The following is a 25,153-nucleotide window of genomic DNA, read 5'->3' as shown; positions in this document are numbered from 1 at the left end:
TGGGTCTGAGACTACACAGTGGACATGGGACATGAGTGGGTCTGAGACTACACAGTGGACATGGGACATGAGTGGGTCTGAGACTACACAGTGGATAAAAGGTTGTCAGCAGAGTTCCCATGGTAGGCAAAGAGCCTGGCATAGCAAGGTTACTCAGAGATCATGGGTCTTCAGCTTGGCTTGTTTTAACAGTTGAGAGCAAACACAAGTCATCTAGATGCCTTGCTACTATAAATGTAAAGTTCCTGGCTGGACTGGAACTCATGTAGGCCAGGCTGTCCTTGAACTCACAGGAATCTGCTCCCCTCTTCCTAAATGCAGGGATTCACAGCATGTGCAACCAGGCCCAACTATAAAAAACATTTTTTTAAAAATGAATTGTCAAGCTTGAAACTTTCTTCAAAAATGGCTTTGTCTCAGAACACTTGTGAAGACATGCCTATAGAAGGTCACCTTTTAGGGAAGGTTTGTCATAGTGGTCAAAAGGCATTTCCTGTGCCTCTTGAATCCACCAGTAGATCTGTATGTAAGAGCATATTCCAGCACAAGCCTGACAATTTGACTTTGATTCCTGGAGCCTAGGGTGGAAGGAGTGAACCAGCAACCAGAAGTTGAAGTTCTTGACTTCCACACAAGCACCTTGGCACACATGCACACAGCACCTAGTTTTTAAAAAGGCATTCAAATACACTGTAGGGTATTCCCTCATGGTATCACTGGGAGCATTTTCCAGAATACACCAGGCAAGGAAGGAACAACACACTGTAAGCTCTAGAAGACTAGGAGGCCCTGTTCCACCTAAAACAAGATCAAGACTTTAAAAAAGCCAGTCACACAGCGTGAGGTTCACATGCAGCTTTAGTGTAGTCGACATGGCTGAAAGCATTCAAAAGAAACTACTGTTTCCAAGTAACCACTTTCCCTTTGATTTTATGACACAGCCTCCAAATGGGAAGAAAAGTACCCTCTCCATTGTAGGAAGTCATCTGTATCAGCTTCCATTCCTAGAATTTCAAATTCTACATTCTCCTCAGTTCTCTCCTCTCTCCCATACTCGCCCTCATCTCCTTCATCTCTTCTTTATCCTGCCCTCTCTTCTCCCTCCCTCTCCTCTTTTCCTTCTCACTTCCCCTCTCAGGTTCTCATTATTTATCCTTGCTCCAGCTTCATTATGTAGCCTTGATGGACTTGTACTAATCCTAATCCTGCCTCGTCTTTCAAAGTTCTAGGAGTACTAAGCCAAGCTCACAGGTTTCCTCATTAAATACAGACTCATTTAACTTCCTTAGATCTCCATTAAACTGTTTCATTATATGTTCACTCACTGCCTGACAATCTGACTAGACTGGGAAGTAACCAGTAGCCTCAGGAGTGAATGCACAACTTACTTTCTACCTCTATCCTATGATAAAGTAAAAAGGTTTGCTATGGTAGACTTATCTAGACTATTTTTTCTTTTAGTTTTCTACATTCAAAATTTGAAATAGACAATTTTGCTATATCATGGAAGATCTATCATACAGGAGCTGCACAGTTACAGTCAATTGAGCATTTGATATGTGGTTAGTCCAAAAATTGATCCTATAAACTGATTCACTTGCTTCCAGATCTGTTGAGTGCTCAAGTGTGTGTGAACACACACCCATTTCACCCCTGAGAGCAATATTAAAAGCTTCCACATCAACAACTACAATTTGCTGATTCCTTTAACCTTCAGAAAAAAATCCGAAAGCAACACACCTTCTAGTGGGTCAGGCCACAGCTCAATTTCTCAGCTCCTGAGCAGAATCAGGACACTCACCAATAGCAAAACCATACCTGGATACGTGGGCAATCTCTGTTGAGCCCCACTTCAGCACCTCAGAACTAGGCCCCTCACCTTAGCCTTAGTCCCAAAGTATGGCATGTGAACACCTTAATATGTTAATTTAACTAAAGCCTCTCAGGAAAGAAAAGATACCGTTGGAACGATGAATTGGATAAATAAGAATTTGAAAGTAAAAAAAAAATAATTTTCCTGGAAAATCCTTGAGATAAAAGCAGAATACAGACCTGAGAGAGGGGCGTCTTGATGACACAGTTTATGCCCCCAGTGAAGACCATGTTAGGCATGATGGGCCTGGGGTAGTCGAGTACAAAGTCCCCTCGAAACAGCCACACGGATGCATGGCTGAGAACCTCCACTAAGGACACTTCTCTCTGCAAAAGTTCAGAGGCAAGGCTTTCATAGGGAGCGATTGATAAATGGCAAATGTACTTCAAGGCCAGAGGGTACAGCATGTTCTTGACCCTTTGCAGGAAGTCCATGTGGTCGGAAAGCCTTGTAAATAGGTTCGGAATATAAGAGGAAGGATTTGGACACTGTGTGGCCTCATGGTCTATGCCACAGGGAAGAGAACGCAAAAAAAACACAGCAGGAATCTGTAGGTACTTGGCCAGTACTGCTCCACAGGGGAAAATGGGGTCTGTTAAGACCACATCAAAAAAACTGGAATTCAGTTGCTGGATCAGCATTTTATTGTGCAATAAAGCTGTACAAGAATTTGAGTAGAGCGCAAAAAAATTTTTCATAGATGCTATAGTTTCAAAAAAGGCCTTCACAAAATGTTGTGCTTCAAAGCTCTTCTCAATGTCGCTAAGTATTTTTTGCTGATATTCTTCCTTGGTATATGGAAATGCATAGGTTTTGAGGGTAAAGAAGTCATCTCCTGTGATGTGCACAGTCACCTCTGAAGCCAGGACCACAGTCTGGTGACCTCTGGCGTGGAGCTCCCGCACAATATCCCTCATGCTCAGCCAGTGGCTCCCCTCCATGGGTAACACCAGCACTTTTGCACCTTCAGCCCAGGGCAGAGCACAGAGCAGGAGCAGCAGCCCTGAGAGTCCTCGAAGGGGCACACACAGTCCTGTGTCCATCTCCAAGTTCTGTTTTCCTGAATGCTGAGGGCTGCAGGATCCTGCACTCAGTTAAGGGACCTAGGTAAACATTAATCTGGGTTTTCACTGCATTCTGAAATTTTTGGCCAGGTCTCCTTCTACAATCCATGCCAGACCATAATTCTTTAGAAAGCATGGACTACAATGTTCGGCACCACCCCCACCCCAACCCCACCCCACCCCCGGCGGAGGGCACTGAGCTGAAAGTCAAGAAAAGGTGAATTTGAGGCCCAGGTCAGGGGCAGGACTCCAGTGTTAGGCACCATGTGCATGACTATGAATCTGGCCCTGCCTCAGAGAACTCCTCCCACATGTGATGAACAGTTGCTGCCACCTCCTTCCTTCACAAGCTCTGGGGCTTCACTCTCTCCTGGGCAAGCCCCTGGGGTGTCCTGCATTCTGTCTCTCCACATCAGTGTCAGTCTGCCCTGCCAGCCAGGCTGAGGTTTTCCTCTGGAGAGAAGCCACGCTCTGAGGATCCAGACTGGGAACTGACTCAGCGTGTGGCCCTGCCGTCCTGTACAATGTGCCTCTGCATTTCAACCTTTCATGAAGGGCAGGTGTTTATAAAAACGTTCTGCAGTTTCTCTTCCAAAGGCAACTCTTCTGCCTTTTCTGTCCTGCACCTGCCTCTCCTTTGCATGTTTTATTTCAAGGCAAACCCTGTCGTTTCCCTTCTGTGTCTGTCTGTGCAGAATTACCCAAGTGTAGGCTTTAGCCTCTCCTGTCCATGCCATGTAAAAGGAAGAGAACAGAGGGAGCAGGTGGCTGAGAATGCAGAACCCAAATCTGTGCTTGCTGCTTGTAGCCACTGTTGTCAGCCCGAATGGGAACACTCCCAACACTACTTCTAGTAGAAGAGGCCCACTTCTTCCCAGACTCACCATGCAGCTCCTCTGCACCTGTGCTGGTGAAAACTGAGATAAGGCAACATTGGTGGTTCCCCTCGATGTGAGGGCCTGAAGCAGGCTCACAGATCTAAAGCACATAAGAGCCAGATACCAAGTCTGAGCAGTGTTTCTATGAACTAGGTCAAAGAAATACTCTTAGTTCTGCGGACCAAGTGCCAGACATGTAGCATGTAGCAGAATGAGAAGCATGAAGAGGCACATTGCAAAGAATGACCCTCACAATATTCTCATTTCCCATTTTGTTTTAAAATGTCAATAGGTGCATGGTGCTTTGGGTATTTATTATAATTAATGCCTAGGCAAACAGTACTATTTCCTGGAAGTAGGAAATGATGTTTAGTGCAGCACTGTGATCCCTGAATTTGCTCTGGGCTGGAAGTGTGCGGGGCCAGGTTGCTAGACACTTCACCCATCCTGGTGAAACACATGAGTACTTTCATAATATTCTTAAGTAACTTTGAAATAATTTAGTTGTACACGGATGCTGCCAAGGTCTTAATAGTTAACCATTAATCTTGGCTAAAAACTCAATCTTGCCTTTTTAAAAGTAAAATTCCTGACAAAATTGGAATTCTTAATTTTTAATTACTCTTGTATCAAGTTATAACATACTAGACAACTTAAATTCACATTTAATCTCTGCATGGTTTGGAAGCCACACAGCTATGTTACCAGGACCACACTTTTTCTAAAGGCCAAGGGAAAGATATTTAAGTACATATCCTACGATTTGGAGGTTGACTGGTGGGACGTCAGGAATGGCCTTAGCTGCAACTTGGTTCTATATTATGGCAGATATTGTTAATAGAACTGCTTCACTAAGGCTATGCAAACCTCTCCATTTTCACAAAGGGCACACTGATCAAAGCCTAACAAAAGGCAGCTTTAACCCTGAGCATTTTAAAATAAAATGGGAAACAAGAATATTGTGGGGCTAGAAATGCTATACATCTAAACAAGCCAATTACAACAGTATATGTCTGATGTAAAGGGCTTCTGTGGCATGTGGCCTTGGGAGAGCCCAGCACCAAATACTGCTCCTTCATGGTTATTAGTATGGGCTGAGTAAGGTCTGAAAGAAGCAGAACAAATGCAATGGATCAAAACACAAGTTCTTAAACCTTGGTAGAACATTCACAAACTGGAATATAAAAATGGCTTTGGATACTGGTCAGTGTACTTAAAGTGTGAAATAAATACAATGAGAGAGAGAGAGAGAGAGAGAGAGAGAGAGAGAGAGAGAGAGAGNAGAGAGAGAGAGAGAGAGAGAGAGAGAGAGAGAGAGAGAGAGAGAGAGAGAGAGTTTGTATTTCACCATTTCACCTTGTATGGAAAGTAGGAATCCAGGTAAATGCTGTGCAATTTCTCCTCCAAAATTAGTTCCCTGCTTTCATTTCCTGCATCTGCTTCCTACACCTGCCACCTCTCTGCATGTTTTACCTCATATCAAACCCCACCATTTCCCTTCTAGGGCTATTTATGGAGAATTATCTGAGGCTGGGCAGTGGCCACTCCTGTCCATGCCTTGCCCATAAAAGGAAGGGAATAGAGGGAACAGGTCTAACGAGAGGTCAGACCCTGAAATCTGTGGTTGCTGCCTCAGCTATTGCTGTCAGCACTAGAAAGAACACTCCCCAAGCCATGTGGAGTGGAAGAGGAGGCCACGTCCCCTCTCAGTCTCCTGCTCAGGCTCAGTATGTACCTCCTGGGTACATATGATTCTGGAGGAGGCCTATGGAAGAGAAGAGCACCGTAATGTTGATGGCTCCCCTCACTGTGAGGATCTGCCCTGTGCTCAGAGCCCCAGAGTACATATGAGCCAGGTGCCAAGTTTTAAGAAACTGTATATATGCAAACTAGGTCTAGTGGGTACCATCAGCTCTGCTCACTCAGAGACATAAAAGTAGCTAGAATCATGAAGAAGCATGCAGCAAAGATTGGACTTAGAAATAGTCCTGAAAACTTTTGAAACAGTGTCTCTACTTGCTGAGCCAGCTCGGCAGATGGAACACTAGCCTTGATTCCACTTTGGTTTTAAAATGTTTTGAAGATGTGTGTGCTGCTTCACATCTATGAAAGCCACCAGCCACACGTGCCCTACATGGGCATCCTGTGTTCAGGAACTATCCTTCCAGAGGGCCATAGGAGTGCACCTACCTCACCAGGCTCTGACTCCCACACTAGTTTAATCATCATCTTATCTCCATGCTCCCTAACATTCGGCATGTCATTGTGTGGCACAGTGCCCTCCTTTGGTTAATGTTTACAGAATAAGTCCAGACTCAGCAGTGACTACCTTCTTACCCTTCTGACTCTGCACAATGAGAAGACACTCTTATGATCTCTACTAGTAAAACTAGTGGCCTGTGCCTATCCTCTAGTGGACGTCAGAGTTCACCTCTCTTCTCCTATATCCAAAACAAGGTTCTGCACACTCACTTGATTTTGTCACTTCTTCCTTTGTCAGCCATTTAAGCTCTGTGGGGTAGTTAGTATGAGAATGGCCCCCTTAGGATCATATATTTGACTGTTTGGTTCTTATTTGGTGGAATTGTTTTGGGAGTGATTAGGAGGCGTGACCTTATTGGAGGATGTGTTACTGGAAATGGGATTTGAGGTTTCAAAAGCCCATGCCAAATCTAGTCTGTCTGTCTCTCCTCTCTTCTCTTTTCTCTTCTCTTCTCTTCTCTTCTTCTTCTTCTTTTCTTCTCTCTCTCTCTCTCTCTCTCTCTCTCTCTCTCTCTCCTCTTCACCTTCTCTCTCTTCTCCCTGCCTCCAACTTTTGGATAAGATATATAATATCAACTACTGCCCCAGTGCCATGCCTGCCAGCCTTCCTGCCATGATCATATTCTCACACTCTGAACTGTTAAACAATCCCCCAAATTAAGTGCTTTTTAAAATAACTTGCCCTGGTCATGATGTCTCTTTACAACAGTAGAAAAGTAACCAAACCAGTTGGTGCTTTCTGTTCGCTCTGCTAGACCTGATGTACTCAGAAACACATCCAGGGTTCTTCTCACTGCAAGTTGATTCAGTACATCACAGAGCACTACTAAGTCAGCTTTGAGAAACAAAGAGGTTGCTGGATCTCCAGATGGGTGCATTTCCTGTGCTGTGACATAACTGTAGTGACCAGGGACCAAGTATTGCATATGTCTGGCCAGCGCCAAATTTCTGCTCTCCTAGATGCTGAGGGCTGCATGCTTCTGCACTCCTTGAAAGCCTCTGGGTAGACACTAATCTGGGTCTTCATTGCTTCATTGTGGATTCTGATCAGTCTCCGTTTTACAGTTTTGACAGCTCAAAATTCTTACAGGACTGGATTCTCTGAAATATAGTCCATGATCTTGTGGGACTCTGTACTCCAGTGTTAACTTGGCAAAGCAAAAGCAAATTTGAGATGCAGCTGAGGGCAGGACTATAGCTGTGGGACTGTGTACATGACCAGAAATCTGACCCTGTCTCCAAGAATTGCTCTCACTGAGTGCTAAGCAGTTACTGCCACCCCCTTCCTTTACATGCCCTAGGACTCCACTCTCTACCAGGTGAGCTCCGCTTGGGTACCCTGAATTCCACACACATGTGTCTGTCTGCCCATGGTTGTCCAAGTTGAGATTTCTCTCTGCAGCAAAGCCACATCCTTAGTATGTTACTGGCAGCAGACTCAGCAGCTGGGCAGATGTGTAAATGAAAATGGCTCCCCTGTGCTGCTACCGCACAAGATGCTACCGTATAAGAAGCCTTTGCATATCACCTTTCATGGAAGGTAGGAGTCCAGGTAAATGCTGTGCAATTTCTCCTCCAAAATTAGTTCCCTGCTTTCTTATCCTGCATCTGCTTCTATACCTGCCACCTCTCTGCATGTTTTACCTCATATCAAACCCCACCGTTTCCCTTCTATGGCTATCCATGCAGAATTATCTGAGGCTAGGCAGTGGCCACTCCTGTCCATGCCATGCCCATAAAAGGAAGAAAATGGAGGGAACAGGTCTTAAACAAAATACAAGTAACCTAATAGAATGGGTATAATTGGATTCCTATTATTCCTCTAACAAGTCATTAAAACCTCAGTAGTGTTAATTGGTCCACATTTAGTCTCTCCAATGAAAGAATATCAATGTTACCAAGACTATTCTCCATCCAAAATCCTGGGGCCAAAATATAAGTGAATATCTACAAATTCCAGGATTGGCTAGCCCCATGTTAAGCCTGTACTCAACCTTCACTTGGTTTCAGAATTACCACAGGTGCTGGAAATATCTAAAGGATTTTAAAAGTACACCCAAGTCACTGTGGTATCCAGGAGACACAGATCAAAGCAACAAAACCCACTGGCTCTCACTTGAGTGACGAGTCACCCTACACACAGCAGCTAAAGTCCATGCTGTCAGCAAATTTCATGGTCCAGCCCACGGTTGCCTTGGGAGAGTCTAAAGGAAGAGAGCTGACTAATGTTCCTGGTGCCTTAGCAAAGAACATCTCCCAGCTTTGAATGAGATCCAGGGCTCATTCAAATGGATTGACTGCTGAAGGCAAAGTAATGACGCGGAATGAAGCCCATACCCTAATTCTTAGTACCTGAGACAGTGTTACATCACATGGCAAAGAGATGGCAGCTGTCCTTGAGGATCTTGAAGTAGAGGGGCTTAGTTTATATGGCTGGTCCAATATCATCACAAAAGATCTTGTTAGGAAACGTGGGAGAGACACCGTGGTCCACTGCCCCTTCACTGAGAGACAGAGTGCCACCAAATTACAGATGTAAGATCAAAGATGGAAATTTTAAATAATCATGTAAAGGGGACGCATTTATACTAAGTAGGAGAAGTCAAATCCAATCCAGCCTATCTGAATAAGCAGAACTCGTACACCAAGGGAAAGCAATAGGAGTTGAGTTTTAAAATACTGTTTAAACATTTAACCAAAATTCTTAAAATACTTAATTAGAAGTAAAGGTCAGAGTAATATGAAAATAGCATAAATCGGTGAGATTGCAATCTGATAGGTGGGATATAAAAGATGTTACTTAGTGCTAAGAGCCTCCACGAAGAAATCTAGCTTCCATATTTACAGGGTAACAACTATTTAAAAATGCTAATCAAACCTCTGCAAATATTGGTGAAAAGATGACAGGAAATGGAGGGTAAAAGATACCTCCTTGGGAACTAAGGAATCTCAGGAATACATTACACATGCAAAACGTAACAACGTGACAGTTTGGATCATCCATAGACCATTTAGAAACATTGATCACACAGAAAGGCCATGAATCTGGAGCACTGTCATGACTAATAAAACTGAGGCAAGATGTAAACAAAATTACATGCTAGACTACTTCTGTTTCTGTTCCCAGGCATCACTTAAGCACACGTCCAGCCCTTCCCAGAGAGAATTGTTAAGGACTACTGGGTAAAAAGTGCCTTCATCTTGCTCACTGCCTGCTGTAGACTAAGGAATACCCCACCCTGGTGCCAACATATGAGCCCCAGAACATCTGAGAGCCAGCTCGGCTTCTCTGGTCCTGCCCAGGTTCAGGAGATCTCATGTCCAGGAGATACTGTCTTTTTGGTGGACACACTCTACAGGCTATCACCACTGCTCAAATAGAGGCCCTAATTATTGCCTCCTGAGATTCTCACCAGACACTAAAATCCTGATATACCAACTGTGGATGCCTTAAAGATTTGATACACCAAAGTTCCTGGAAAGATGAGCAGGTAAGTGAGCAATTCATAACGAGACACGGAAACCTATGTTGCTGGACCACTCTTTGGATGAAGGCCCAATACAGACCTGAGAGAGTGGCTTCCTGCTGACACAGTTAATTCCCCCGATGAAGACCATATTGGGCATGATGGGCCTGGGGTAGTCAAACACAAAGTCTAACCTGAAGAGTCATATGGATGCGTGGTGCAGGATCTCCAGGAAGGACACCTCTCTCTGGAAAAGCTCAGAGGCCAGGCGCTCATAGGGAGTGAAAAAATGGAGGCAAAAGAGCTTAAATGATAGAGGATAGAGAATGTTCTTGACTCTCTCTAGGAAGCTCATGTGGTCTGGATTCCTTGTGATTAACCTTGGAACATAGGAGGAAGGGCTTGGACACTGAACAGCTGCAAAGTCAGTATTACAAGGCAAGAAGTGCAGAAAAAACACAGCAGGAACATGCAAATACTTGGCCAGCAGTGCCCCACAAGAGGATGTAGGGTCTGTTAACAGCACATCAAAGGAACTGGAGTTCAGGTGCTGGATAAAACCCTTGTCGTGCAGGAGATCTATACAAAGTCTCACGTACAATGTTGACAGGTTTTTTGCCATTTTTAATTCTCTTAAGGTCATAGTTAGAGGATCTTCAGCTGCAAGCAACATTTGAAAGGGGCTCAGCAACTGATGCTCATATTCTTCCTTGGTGTATGAAACAGCATAGGTTTTCAGAGTGTAGAAGTCCTCTTCTTTGATGTACACAGACACATCTGGAGCGAGGACCACAGTCTTGTGGCCTCGGGCGTGGAGCTCCCTCACAACGATCCTCATGCTGAGCCAGTGGCTGGCCTCCATGGGAAACACCAGTACCTTCCCACCCTGAGCCCAGGGCAGGGCCCAGAGCGGGAGCAGCAGCAGCAGCCCTGAGAGTCCTCCCAGAAACACATGGCTTCCAGTGGCCATGTTCAGAGAAGCAAAGACCAGAGGATTTTCCCTGCCTGTCTCTGTCTCTGTCTCCAACATGAGTTTCTCTATTTTATATCACCATCAAATGACTTTGTACCATGACATGTCATTGGTAGGTGCAATGTTTTCCTTCAATTAAATCATTGCATAATTAATCCATGCCTGGTCTTCAGTAAGTATTGTCCTAACTTTCTGGCTCTATTCAGAGAAAACAGACCTGATTGATTATTTACTAAAAGGACTCTTGACACCTGCTATTGCTCTCTGACAAACCTCACAGAGTCCCCTTTTCCTCCCCTGATTTTCACAAAAATGATCTGCACAATCCTGACATTTTTTTTCTCTGTCCACCATACATCAGCAGGATGCTATTGGGAAGTGCCTGATGACTGAGCACCTGCTGTAACCAACCCATTAAACATGACATACTCAGTAGCTCTTTGAGGTCTCTCTTAGTATTCTCAAGAAGCACTCTGTGTCTGGGTTGGTGCATCTCTGACAATGTAACTGTATGATCAGGGACACTGTATTTGAGATGATGGGCAGCTGTCTAATAAGACAATGCTGGAAAGATCTTGAATTCATGACTTGGGGATAGGGTTCCACTGAATGGTCAACTGAGAATTCTCTCAGCTCCTCATAATAAATAAAGCAGATGCTGTGTGGATCACACTTGAGCAAGACCAGCCTCTACATGAATATAATGTATGGAGGCAGCGTCCTGCTCCAATGAGTTGTTCCCTTTGGGACTGGAAGCAGAAAGACTATGTTCTGGGGTCTGGCTCAGTATGACATTCAGTTCTGCTTAATGTGGAGGGCTGTACAGATCTGCCTACTCTTTAGGGATATGGGGAGAAGGCTTCTTTTAAGCCTTCAGCAGATCTTGAAACTTATAACTGCAGCTCTCTCACCATTCATTCTAGCTACGAGTTCTGATATGGACATTAACTATCATATGAACATCATGGGGTACATTTTGGTGGGTCACAATGTTCAATTTTCCAAATGCAGAAAGCAAACTCAAGGACTAGGTGAGGGTACATGCTTTAGGCAGAATTTCTATTGCTGCAACAAAACACCATGACCAAAAAGCACATTGGGGATGAAAGGGTTTATCTGGATTCCACTTCCACATCATAGTCCATCACTGGAGGAACTCAAGCCCAGAATGGAACCTGAAGACAGGAATGCAGAAACCACGGAGGGGTGCTGCTTACTAGCTTACTTCCTATGGCTTACTCATCTTGCTTTGTTATACAACCTAAGGTTACCAGCCCGTGGATTTCCCACCTACCATGGGCTGGGCTCTCCTTAATGATCGCTAAGTAAAAAAAATGCCTTACATTTGGATCTCATGGAGGCATTTTCTCAACCAAGGCTCCTTTCTCTGATGACTGTAGCTTGTGTCAAGCTGACACATGGAACAGCCAGCACAAGAACCTTGTACATGAGAGGCAATCTGTTCTTGCCTCAGGAGATTTGTCTCAGGTATGCTAAGCAGTTTTTTTTGTTTTGTTTTGTTTTGTTTTGTTTTAAGTTTCCACTGTGCCACTGATGTCCAGTGCTTAGGGTCTTATTTATCCCTAGAATCAAGAAAACTCCAGGAAAAAAATATTCCGTTCTGTCTTCACAAGCCATTGCTCTGATCTTTTTCTCTGGATTGTCTTTGTGTCTCTGGCACTTCTATATGGTTATGGGTCATCAGTCTCTGAGATCTATATGCAGTGAAAATCTTCTATGGATACCCACAGAAAAACTCTGAAGTTCTAGGTTCCTTTCCTACATAATGGTCATAAAAATAAGGACATGGATAAAGCAGTTGATAAACTCATATTTAGTATCTCAATGTGTTGGAGGATCAAAACGTGTGTCTCTGATGGCTGAAGGCTGCCACATCTACTCCAGTGAAGTCTGCATGACAGGCCTAAAAACCTGGATGCAGACCCGAGGCAAAGAGTTTCATGGAAACTTAGCCTCCTGGAACCCTGGCATTCCCATAGCACGTATGCTCCAAACCTGTCCCCGAGTTAGTCGGGTGTATGGATCTGTGTGCTTTCTTTCAGTATTGTTTCTTTCAGTTATTATAAGTACCTCTAAGGATTGATTTTGACATATAGCTAAGTTAGATTAGCCTCCACCAGTGTTCCAATGTCCTAGGCAGTCCTTGAGCCAACCCTGAGCTTGGAATTCAGTAAGAATGTTATCTATTCAGTAACATTCAAAATTACCTCTAGTAGAGACAGCGAAAGTAATCAGGCATTACAATTTACTTAAATAGAGCTAGAAATCTCAGGGCTGGTCTACATAGTAAATACTTAGAAGAATAGCTGAGTCACTCCCATACACAGGAATTTACAATGGCCTAGGAAGAAGGTGGGTTGTGGTTTTAGGAGAAACTGAAGTATTATTCATGAAAGGGTTAGTAGAACCTAATTCCCCTGGTACATGTTTTTCACTAGGCCCAGAGGAATAGCATAATCAAGTATTTACTAAGGGATCCTTGGTGGTGGGTTTAACAATAGACTAGTATTGCATCAGACCATTCACCTGGCTCCTGTGTTTAGCTGGTCTTAGATAAGTATCTCAGTTGTAAATACTGCCTGGCTCCCCCTAGCTTTTTATGTATGCATTTTCGTTGCTTTGTGTTAAGAACTGTTGTACCTTGGCATTCCCATAGCACATATGTAGAATGTTGTACCTTGGCATTCCCATAGCACATATGTAGAATGTTGTACCTTGNCATAGCACATATGTAGAATGTTGTACCTTGGCATTCCCATAGCACATATGTAGAATGTTGTACCTTGGCGGATGTAGTCACCCCGATTTCTTGTTTTTCTTCTGTATTATAAGTCTGATGCTTGCTTTTGAGAAAATTACATTCAGGTGCAACACTCCCTTGTGTCCATGTCTGTTTGTCACACTTTTTGCCGACTCCTGCCCACCTGTAACGGAACCCTGAGTTCTCCTGTGGAGGGGCCAACTGAGGTCAGTCTGCAGCAGAAGGCCACAATTCTATATCAACCCCTTAAGGTTCCATGTTGGTCAGATACATACTAGGCTAGTATTTGGCCCTAACTAGAGTCCAAAACTATGATAAATGTTGGCAGTAGGAAGAAGCTTTTAAATAAGACCTCATAAACCTTCCCACTGTCATTAAGTCATAAATATAAGATCCTAAGGCCAAAGAGTACCAGTGAGTAACATGTAATATACAGAAAGAACAGGGAGCACACAGGGTCTGTGGAATCCTCAGGCAGAGGCCAGTCAGGGAGGCACCTTGCCAACCATGCCGTACATAAAAACTAGAATAAAACTTTGAGAATGTGTCTTCATTTATTCCTTGGACATGAACTCCCAGATTGAGGAAGCCACTAATCTGAATACATGTCATTTAGCAATAAGATAAGAGCTAAATCATCAAAATATTATTTACCTTGGTCTACCAATCTAACTGCCACATACATGTCCAGTGTAAAACCACTGAAATGCAAATGGAACTTAAGCAAATACCAGCACTAGACATTTACTTGGGAACTGGGCAGATTCAGACACAAGTTTTGATTCACAAAACATGAATATGTGCAATTTGAGTGTGCCCCAAAACATTCACAAACAGTAACCGTGCAACAATCACACGACCATGGAGTACTTAAAATGTGGCTTGCCCCAAGGTAGGCAGGCTATAAAAGGAAAAGAACCATGAGATTGCTTCCATATTGACTAAATGACCAGGTCTCTTGTGAGCACACACCACCCCTTCCCACAGAGCACCATTGAAGATTATCATGTCAACAACTGCCACTTGCTAGATTCTCTGTCTGAGAAGAACACACCTTGTGATGGGTATCTCTGGTCCTCCTCTGATTCAGGAAATCTCATCTCCAGGAAGACACAGTCTGCTAGTGGGCAGACTCAGTGGAGTTCCACCATCCAACTCTCTTCAGTCCTATTAGAGACCTTGAGTACTGCCTCCCAGTACCACTGGGAGTGGTCACTGTCAGTGACCACTAACAACCTGAAGTGGCAACTCTGAATGCCTTAAGAATTTAACTCACCACAGACAATTAGAAGAATTTTGAGAGAGAGAGAGAGAGAGAGAGAGAGAGAGAGAGAAATCCCCAGAAAAGTGAATGGGTAACTGAGCAATTCAGAGTACTTTTTCTTTTGTTTGTTTGTTCTTTTAACACAATTTTGCCGCAAACTCATTTGAATAAAGACTGAACACACACCTGAGTGAGTGGCTTCCTGTTGGCACAGTTTATGCCCCCAATGAAGACCATGTTGGGCATGAAGGGCCTGGGGTAGTGGAACACAAAGTCCTTTCTCAGTAGCCACACGGATGTATGTCTGAGAACCTCCACCAAAGATACCTCCCTCTGCAAAAACTCAGAGGCCAGTCTCTCCAAAGGACCATAATTAACATGGCAAAAATACATCCATGGCAAAGGGTAAACCATGTTCTTCACTCTCTCTAGGAAGCTCATGTAGTCAGAATTCCTGGTTAGTAACCTGGGAACATAAGAAGAGGGGTTTGGACTGCTTGTTGCCTCAAATTCCAGTTCGCAGAGCATCGATTGCAGGAAAAACACAGCAGGAATGCGCAGGTGCATGGCCAGCACTGCCCCACAAGGGAAAAAGGGATCTGTTAACACCACATCAAAGGAACTGGAGTTCAGGTGCTGGATCAGAGCTGCGTTGTACAGCAGACCCATGCAAGATCTAGTATAGAATGCTGATATATTATTTACACTTGCCATATTCTGTAAAATAAACTTCAGAGAAAATTCAGTTTCAAATACTTTTTGAAGGTGGCCCAGCAATTGGTGCCTGTACTCTTCCTTGGTATAAGGAACGGTGTAGGTTTTGAGGGTGAAGAAGTCCTCTTCTTTGATGTACACGGTCACCTCTGGAGCCAGGACCACAGTCTGGTGACCTCGGGAGTGGAGCTCCCTTACAACATCCCTCATGCTCAGCCAGTGGCTGCCCTCTATGGGGAACACCAGCACTTTCTCACCTTCAGCCCAGGGCAGGGCACACAGGAGCAGGAGCAGCAGTCCTGAGAGTTTTTGCAGGAACTCTTGAATTCCCATGGCTAACACTGGAGAAGTCCACAGCAGTCTACCCTGCTTATATGTCTATGCCACTTAAGTTATTTCCTATCTTCTTGTTCCCAAGTCCATATGTGAAGTCATTGGGTGGCACAGTACCTTCCTTAAGTTAATCATTGTTGAATAAACCCATGCCTGACTTTTATTATGGCCCTAACTTTTTGCCTTGATACCAAGGAAAAAAAATTTTTTATCACCTCTCTACTCACATAACATAACCCTGTGATGTGCAACTGCTCCCTAGGGACCATCAGAGTTCATTTCATAAGTCAAACAATGTAAGATGTAAAGATAGAGATTAATCCCAAGACAAAAATGGGTGACTTCAGTAGCCCACACTCACCAATATACAGGTCATTCTAGCTAGAAAAAAAAAATACACAAAGATATCACCTAAATGGCATCATAGGTCAAATGGATGAGAGATTTGCAAAACATTGCATCCAAACACTGCAGGGTACACAATGTTCTCAGCAGTCCCTAGAACTTTCTCTAAATTAAATCGTGTAATAGGACACCAAGAAAGCCCTAATTCATGTAGGCAACCTGAAGCAATTCTTGGTATTCTACCTAACCACAATGGATAAAACTAGTAATCAACAGCAAGAGAAACAGAGAACACACACAGAATCATTGAGACCAAACAACACAAGACTGAATGATGACTAAGTCACTGGGAAAACCAATAAAATAAGTTAGAATGTAATAGAAAAGGAGACACACTTTGCCGAAACCCATGGGACACACGGAAAGCAGTCCTAAAAGGGATGTTTATACCTACAAGTTTATACCTACCTTAAAAAAAAATTAAAGAGCTCCCAATTACATAATGGGTATACTTTGTATCCTTGAAAATGGAAATAAGCTACATCTCAAATTAGTACAAGGTAAGAAAGAAATAAGTTCAGAGCAGAAAGAAATGAAATATAATTTTTAAAATATTACAATCAACAAAACAAAAACTTTGTTCTTTGAAAAAAATATAATAAGCAAATCCTGAGTCAAACTAACCAAAGAGAAAGAAGACCTAAATTAATAAAATTAGAGAGAAAAGGAAAGCCACAATCACTAGTAACAAATTCAGAAAAGTATCAAGTGTACCTCAGAAGCTAATACTCTACTAAGTTAGGAAATCTAAAAGAAGTGGAAGAATCTCTACAGGGAGTCAGCTCATCAAGAGTAAACCAAAATGTCAGAAACAACTTATTCAGATCTACAATTAGCAACAAGATTGAAGCAGGGGTAAACTCTCTCCCAACAAAAAAATAAACCAGGACTCAGCTGAATTCTACCTGCCTTTCAAAGAAAAAACAAACACCACGCTCCTCAAACTATTCCCTAAAACAGAAAGGGAAGGGGCATTATCGAAGTCTTTTCGGACAATCAGTATTACTCTATACTAACATACAAAGCCAGAAAAGGGCATAACAACAGCAACAAAACAATTACCAGGCTCCCCAACCAACAGAGATGCAAACTTTATCTATAAAACACTTGCAAGTGAGGTCAAGAAAATATCAGAAGGGTCATCTACTCTCCTCAAGCCAGCTTCAGCCCAGGGTGCAAATTTGGTTTGACCTAGGGCAATCAATGAAATAAATACAATACACCACATAAGTGGATTCAAGGACAATAAATAAATAAATCAGGTGTACACCTCAACCGATGCTGGAAAAGTTTGAGGGAACTGTAGCATCCTCTCATGTCAAAGGCCCAAAGAAACCTGGGGCCAGAGGAACTCCTAGCAACATAACGAAGGCTGTGCACCATGGAGCTATGGCTTACGGTATACCAAAATCTGGAACAAAGGTGCCTTCTTTTCCCATTCCTATTAAATATAGGATTCAAAGTCTGGCTAGAGCATCAAGACAAGAGAAAGAAATAAAGTAGGCACAATAGGAAAAGAAGAAGTCAAAGTATTGTTATTTGCAGATGATACTGTTCTGTATATGAGAGAGGACAAAGGCTACCCCAGAAAACTGTTAAATATAATAAACACTTTCATCAAAAAAAAAAAAAAAAAAGGTAGGACGTAAACTAACATACGAAATTAAGTTTCCTTCATATATATCAATAGCAAATATTCTGAGAAAGACATCAAGGAGACAATTCCATTAAAAACTACCTCAAAAAGTATCTCAGTAAAGTTAATGAAGGTGAAGGAACCCTACAGAGAGCATTCTGGGGGAGAAACTGGAGAAGACACTAGGAAATGGGAAGATTTCTAATGCTCATAAATTAAAGGAGTTAATATTGTTAAATTGGCTTTTCCAGCAAAAGCCAAATTCAATACAACTCCCATAAATTTATAGTATCTTTTTTCTTTTACAATAATAGAGAAAAAGCCCTCAAAACTCTTATGGAAGCACTGAAGATCCTTATTGGGGGTAATCTTCCATACATTGTGTGAAGGCTGTCTCTGTATATTCAATTGTTGATTGCTGGACCAGCAGAGAGCTGAGTACTGACCAATCTTGGTATTCTTATTTCTATGGCCCATCACTGGTCTCATATTTTGTAAACTTTCCTCCTTCACCACTCACCTACTGGATGTAATAAAGAGCTGACAGACAACAGCTGAACAGGAAGTGGAAGAACTTTCAGGAAGAGACAGGGACTCTGGAAGAAGAGATGGGAAATGGGGATTCACCAGCAGACATGGAAAGGAGCAGATGCAGTGGAGATGCAGAGAGGTACAGAGCTTGCCACATGATGGGCCGTAGGCTAGTTAGTCACATTAAGGTTAGATAGCTGGCTAGGAGACTGCCCTAGCTAAAAGACCAGGACAGCCAGGACTACACAGAGAAACCCTGTCTCAAAAACAAACAAACAAACAAAGACCTAAGCATTCAAATATTAAAAGACTCCATGTCATTATGTGTATAGCTGGTGGGTCTGAGAAAGTCCCTCTAGAGATCCTGAAGAGCCAAAGCCATCCTGAGCAGAAGGAATAATGCTAGAGGTATCACCACACCTGGTTTTGAATTATACTAAAGGGCCATGGCAATAAGAACAGCATGGCACCAGCACAAAACCAGATAGGCGGATTAACATAACAGATCAGAGGACCCAGACATGAACACACATCTACAGATACCTACAGCTTAACAACGTTGTCTCCAATGGACATTGGAGAAAGTGGGGCTTTTTTAAAAAAACTAATAAGTCTGGGAAAATTGGAATTACACATAGAAAAATGAAGCTGGATCCATATCTCTCACCCTGCACAAAAAATAAATTGAACCATATTAAACATCTTAATGTTACACCAGGAACTTAGGGTTACTATAGGGCAAGATGTCAAGAAAAAAAATCCCAAGAATGAACAAATGGGATCTTATAAAACTGAAGCTCTGAACAGAAACAGAAATAACTGCCAGAAAAGAGCCAACAAAATGGAAAATTGTCCTTGCCAACGACACATTGACACATTGGTCAGGAGAATAAAAGGGACTATACAACATAAACACCAGAAAAATCTAAATCATCTGATGAATCAAAAGGCTGATGAAGCGCATAAAACCTTCCTCACAGCATCTCAGCCAGAATGGCCATCAAGCAAGCAAGCAAACAAACAAACAAACAAAACGCTGGAGAGGATTCAGGGACAGAGGAAGTCTCTTCAGTGCTGATGAGATATAAACATGTGTGGCCATGTTTATAGAAATCAGCATGAAGGTTCCTCAAAAGTCTAAAAATGGGCCAACTATATGCCCGAAGCAGCAGCACTCAGGGTGCCAAGGCAAGAGCTTCCTCTGAGTTCAAAGCCAACAGGTCTGCGTATTGAAATGATATCTAAAAACAAAAGAAGACAAAACCACGAAGCAGGGTTGTCATAGGACCCACCTATATTGCTCTGAGTATGCATCCAAAGGGCTCTCAGGCAACTTACCACAGGAATGCTTGCAGGAACAGGCCTATTGCTGTAGCAGCTACTACAGAAAGGAATCAGACCAAGCAGCATGCCCAGAACAGATAAAGAGCTAAGCAGATAAAGAAAATGTGGTACATATACACAAAGGGCTTTTATTCACACATAAAGATAAATTATGACATTTGTAGGAAATTGATGAAATCATAAATCATTATGCTGAGGAAAATAAGCCAAATTCAGGATATAAATCTCTTTTTTTTCTGATATGTAAAACTAGATTTTGACACTCTCTCAGTGTGTGTATTGTGTACATACACATGTATGTATGTATACATATATGTAAGGGTGTATGTATATATAAGAATGAATGAGTGTATATATGTGTGTGTATGTATGTATGTATGCTCTGCAAGACACAAAAGCAAAATGAGGATTATGAGACAGGAGAAAGGTCCTAAAGGAGGTGGGAGATGGAGTAGATAATCAGATTATGCACTACAACAATCAGAAATGAACTAACTTGGGGAAGAAAGAAGACCAGTTGGATCAGGAAGGCAGCTTGTAGGAGGGATTTGGGGAAGGGAAACAAGAAAGAACAAGACATAACTGGAAGATGGCAGCAAGGAATGGTTTGAATGAGAAAACCCCTTAGGCACATAGATTTAAACACTTGATCCCTAGTTGGCGGAACTGTTTGGGAAGGATTAGAAGGTGTGACCTTATTCGAGCAGGTGTGTCACTAGGGGCAGGCTGTCTTTCTGCCTCACAGTTATCTCAGTGTAAGCGCTCAGCTACTGTCTCAGGACCACGCCTGTCTGACTGCTGGCATGTTCCCCATGGTTACTGTTCTGACTCTAACCCTCTGGACTCTCACCCAGTCAGATGCTTTCTCTCCTTACGTTTCCTTGGGCATGGCATTTTTGTCACAGCAATAAAAAGGTAGCTAAGACACAGAGTGAAAGAAATTTCTTTGTGTGTTAACCTAAAAATTAATTTCAAGAAAAATAAACAGAAATTAAAAGAAAATTTCTTAAGAATCATGCAGATTTATAATTGGTTTTAATTTATAAAAATAAAAAAGAGCCAGGCAGTGGTGGCGCACGCCTTTAATCCCAGCACTTGGGAGGCAGAGGCAGGCGGGTTTCTGAGTTCGAGGCCAGCCTGGTCTACAGAGTAAGTTCGAGGCCAGCCAGGGCTACACAGAGAAACCCTGTCTCGGAAAAAAAAAGGAAGAAGAAAAAGAAAAAGAAAGAAAAGAAATATGAACTGTATAGTTGTGTCCATGAACATTTACAAACATGAACCATGAAGTGACCACATGACTACAAGGCAAGCAAAGCTTGTGGTGTGACGTGAGCCGCGCTGGAAAACGGAAGAGCTCTTCTTGTGTTTCCTTCATTTCCCTTGAGAACCAGTAACACCTTCCCAGAGAGTACTTTATACACACACACCAACACCACCAACTGACTTCTGTGATCAGCCAGCTCCCAGTCTAGAATTCCACTTTCTTCCCAAAAGCAACTTCTCTGCTAGTTATTTTCCTGGCTCTTTCTCCTGTCCTTGCCACTTCTCTGTAAGTTTTACCCTATCCTCAGTTTCTGGCCTTTAACATACAGCAAATCCTATCATTTTTCTTCTCCCACAACCACGCAAAATGCCCCGTGTGTAGGCTGAGGCCTCTCTGTGTTGCAGTGGTCAAAGAACATCTGGAGATGATGAAGATAGCCTTGGTCCTTGCTTCAGCAGTTCCTACCGTTTGCAAGAAAGCCACCTGCTCCACATCCAGTGAGAGGCAGCCAGTTCCTGGTGGTAGGACCCTAGAAAAGCAACTGAATAAACTAAGGAGAATTGGTAAAGACTTATCAGAAGCAGTTGGTGACATTCCTTCCTCTATGGCAGAAATGCTGGGAGCAATGGCTCAAGGCAAAATGACTCGGAAAGCCTGTATTGTGCTTCTAGGGACAGGCACTGGAAAAGCACAAAAAGAGAGAGGAGGGAGACACACAGAAAGAAGGAAGCCTTATGAAAATCTTCTCTAGACGGACTAGAGAAGTTAGGAGTAAAGATTTCTGAGAGGAACCCTGTTGAGTGGGCAGCTTGGCCATCCTAGACCATCCCTGAAGTACACACTCTGGAAACCCAGAGGAAGTACTGTGAATGAGAATTCCTGAGGATGGTGTGTGTGTGTGTGTGTGTGTGTGTGTGTGTGTGTGTGTGTGTGTGTGTGTGTGTGTAGGGGGAGCAGGGGTGAGGAGCTGCATCTGCAAAGGCTGACTGATGGGGTAGAACTTGAATGTCATGGAGAGAGGGGAATTTTCTAGGCCCAAAGCCTACTTACAATTTATCTTGGACCATCTTTATCTTTGCCCCACTCTGTCGGACCATAGCACAGAACCTATTGGACTTTATATCCTAACAAACACATAAAAAATCTTTTGGAATATTTTAATAAAAAAACCTTAGTCTCAATGAAAAGACTTAGAGTGTTGTCTGATAGCATCTAAGGTCTGTAATAGAGTTCTCCCAATCTGGCTGTGACCTGCCTACCTGTTATGTGCCCACCTGTTATGTTTGAAAAGTGTTTGACTTGTGGATTTTTTTTGTTATATTTTGTTTCTATAAAAAAAAAATTCATGAAACTGCTACCTCATTGGAACATAGTATTTGAGGAGACCTCAATCTGTATTCTCAGGCTGTGGCCACTCATACTTGACTCCAGAATAAGTCATATCTTGTATTCCATGGAGCTGAGAACTGTTTCTTTCACCAACAGTCTCATAGGACTATACACTGAAACTTAGCCCACAGAATACCTCTAGATATCTGGAAGTAAACTGAACCCTGACCATGCGGTCTTCAGCAAGGTTGAAAACTGATCAGAGCCAGAATCTGCAGTGGACCTTGGACACAAATTCCAAATGAACACTGGGCACCAGATCTAGGGGCATGACTAGCATTTCCAATCAGACCTTTAAGTGACCTCTCATGGACAGGTTCAGCATCTGTGACCCAGCCTTACAAAGGACTGCCTAGAGGTGTGACCAAGATCCTTAAATGGACCAGTGAAAGACCACCTAGGAACACCAACTGCATCTGCCACCTGACCTGTGAAAGCCTGCTCTGGGGCGTGAGCTCAATCTGTGAGCCTAGAAAGGGCTGTCCAGTGCAGACCAGAATCAGCAGAACCCAGGGGAGAGACCACGTACAGGCATTATACCCTCTTCCTCCTTTCCTGAACTTTCATTCCCCGCTTCCTTGGTACCCAATGGTGTCTTAACCATCCTATTATCCAATTCTATTTGTCTTCTTCCTTTCTCATTCCCTTCTTCTTTTCTCCTGTTCTAGTCTTTCTAAGCTCCCTTTTGAGAGGTTCTCCAAAGAACAAAGGCTGCCTTGGTTTTCAGGTCTCTGTCTCAGTCTCTCCTGAGCTGGCACTGTTTGGGTGTTGGGTTGTATTTCTTTCTCTCTTTCTCGTCTCAGTCTACATCTAGTTGGAACTGCTTCCCTCTCATATCCATCCCCATTGCTCACCACTTCTATTTATTTTCCCTGTCTTTCTCTATCGTCCCAATACCATTCACTAGTCTTATTGGACTTTTAAATTTTCCATTTATACTTTAAGCGTCTAATATTATAGGGTATATAGTACCATTATTGCTATTTGGATACTTCAATTATTGGAGTTGAAGAATTGATTGTTTTTTTAATCAACTGCTACTGTATTTTTGTAGTAGGCCTACCCTTTAGATATAGGTGTAAGAATGTAATATTAGAATCTACCCTCTGGTCAGGCCTCCTCTCACAGATACTGACAAGTGTCCCCTGGGACTCTGTCTCTGGGCTCTGAGCCATGGGCTAAAAATGCTTCCAAGAGCCACAGAATATATCTTATAAAAAAAAAAAACAAAAAAACAAAAACCTAGCACCTACCTTTTGAGTCCTTGGTCAGAATAGACTCCCAAACACTACAGGCTATTGATGTTGCCTTTAGTTGCCTCACAGAGGTTGAAGGTAGGTCCCTATTGCAGAAGATACCATGCTATTTGGATACAGGACTTGGAGTCTAAAAACTGGATATAACTGAAAGCCACCCCCCTAAGGCCTAACTTTAATAGTTCTGGAAGGTACTAAACAAGCTGCCAAGGGATAGGGGCCGTGGGGAAGGGGGGAGTGCTGTGGAGCAAACGTCATAACCAGCTGTGCAGCCTTCGAATCACAATGACTAACATGGCAAGATTTCCTTCCCTAAAGGTGCAATAATGATACTTGTATCAGGTGACAACAACAGTTCTCTAATTGGATTAATGATGCACTCAACAGGAGGGAAATCATACCTGGTACTAGAAACCTAGAAAACAACAAGAGTTTAGTGAGGTCTTAGAGCTCAGAGGAGTGCCTACTACCACCAAACCAGAATACTTCTTAAATGAATTCTAACATTCTAAGAACTTCTCTTCAGACAAGTAGGCAAACGTAGCACATAACTCTCACTAAAGAAGTTTCTCTTTGCAACAGATGGAGACCATTATAGAGAGCCACAATGGGTCAAAATGCAGATCACAACAACTGATCAGGAAGAGCCCAGCTTTAACGGATGTATAGAGCTACAATACAGTGACTCCACTGAAAGTTCAGGGAACACACCAGAAGAAGGGATACAGAAAGGCTTTTAGCAAAACCGAGGACCCATTAATGCAAGAAGCCCGTGGACAATACAAACTGAAAGAACATAATAAAATAACATAACATAATCAAATCTGTGTCTCTCAGAGCTGCAGCCAACACTTAGGAAATGTGAAGAAATTCAAAGCACAAAATCAGGAACTAAACAAGGGGTTCATTCTGTTCACTCAACGAATCTAGTACCAGGGTTCTTGTTAGAACAAAACAAAAGAAGAGAAATAGCAGGAAACAAAAAGAAGGAAAAAAAAAAAGGCATCCAGGCTGGAGAGATGGCTCAGCGGTTAAGAGCATTGACTGTTCTTCTAAAGGTCCTGAGTTCAAATCCCAGCAACCACATGGTGGCTCACAACCATCCATAATGAGATCTGATGCCCTCTTCTGGGGTGCCTGAAGACAGCTACTTGTACTTACATAGAAATAAATAAATAAATAAATAAATAAATAAATAAATCTTATTTTTAAAAAAGGGCATCCAAGCATCCTTATTTGCATATTTACATATGACACGGCAGCACACAAAAGTGACCATAAAGACTCCACCTGAAAATGCCAGAGGTGAGAAACACTTTCTTCAAAGTGGCAGAAGATGAAATTAGCAATTGTCTTCCTAATCACCAATGGCCAACACATTGTGAACGTAATCTAGAACACAACCCCAGTGACAATTGCCTCAAAAAATAAAAACCTTAGATTAAAGCTCACCATGGCCAGAAAAGAACTCTACAATGAAGTTGTCTTGTTTTGTAACAAACACTGAAGAAAGATATTGAAGGGGACACTAGGAAATGGCAGAAGTGCCCATAGAACTAACAACTGCAATTTGAAGTTCCTTTGCCCTCACCTAGAAATACTTACGTTGAACTCATCGTAATAGGTCAGCAGCTCATTGTCTCTGTTCCTGCCCCAGTTTGGAAATCTCACTCTCAGGAAAATAATAAACTGCCACATGGATAGACTCAGTAGAGCCC

The 25,153-nt window shown here is 42.7% G+C and overlaps 3 protein-coding genes across 5 annotated transcripts in view; all 3 read right to left on the bottom strand.

Moving 5' to 3' along the window:
* LOC110322609 (UDP-glucuronosyltransferase 1-1) overlaps window positions 1-25,153 on the bottom strand; it is a 126,709-nt gene that overhangs the window by 32,737 nt on the left and 68,819 nt on the right. The window contains exon 2 of one of the 3 annotated variants that reach the window (XM_029539305.1): window positions 2,053-2,103. The exons of 1 other annotated variant lie outside the window; for it this stretch is intronic. In XM_029539305.1, coding sequence (XP_029395165.1) covers window positions 2,053-2,103 — 51 coding nt within the window. Of the gene's footprint in view, window positions 1-2,052; window positions 2,945-25,153 lie in introns of those variants that run through there. One more of the 3 variants, XM_021199311.2, reaches the window with a different exon arrangement.
* LOC110322610 (UDP-glucuronosyltransferase 1-5-like) lies at window positions 7,993-12,490 on the bottom strand. Its single transcript, XM_029539308.1, has one exon. The coding sequence runs from the start codon at window positions 10,572-10,574 to the stop codon at window positions 9,747-9,749; it is 828 nt and encodes a 275-aa protein (XP_029395168.1). The 5' UTR covers window positions 10,575-12,490; the 3' UTR covers window positions 7,993-9,746.
* Window positions 14,193-15,610, bottom strand: LOC115064060 (UDP-glucuronosyltransferase 1-3-like). Its single transcript, XM_029539306.1, has one exon. It carries the CDS (start codon window positions 15,608-15,610, stop codon window positions 14,723-14,725), a length of 888 nt encoding a protein of 295 aa, XP_029395166.1. The 3' UTR covers window positions 14,193-14,722.

The sequence above is a fragment of the Mus pahari genome, chromosome 5 (assembly GCF_900095145.1).
Source record: "Mus pahari chromosome 5, PAHARI_EIJ_v1.1, whole genome shotgun sequence".
NCBI classification, from domain to species: Eukaryota; Metazoa; Chordata; class Mammalia; order Rodentia; family Muridae; genus Mus; species Mus pahari.
Note: the sequence above shows the minus strand (reverse complement) of the source record. Positions and strands in the feature narration are given on the sequence as shown.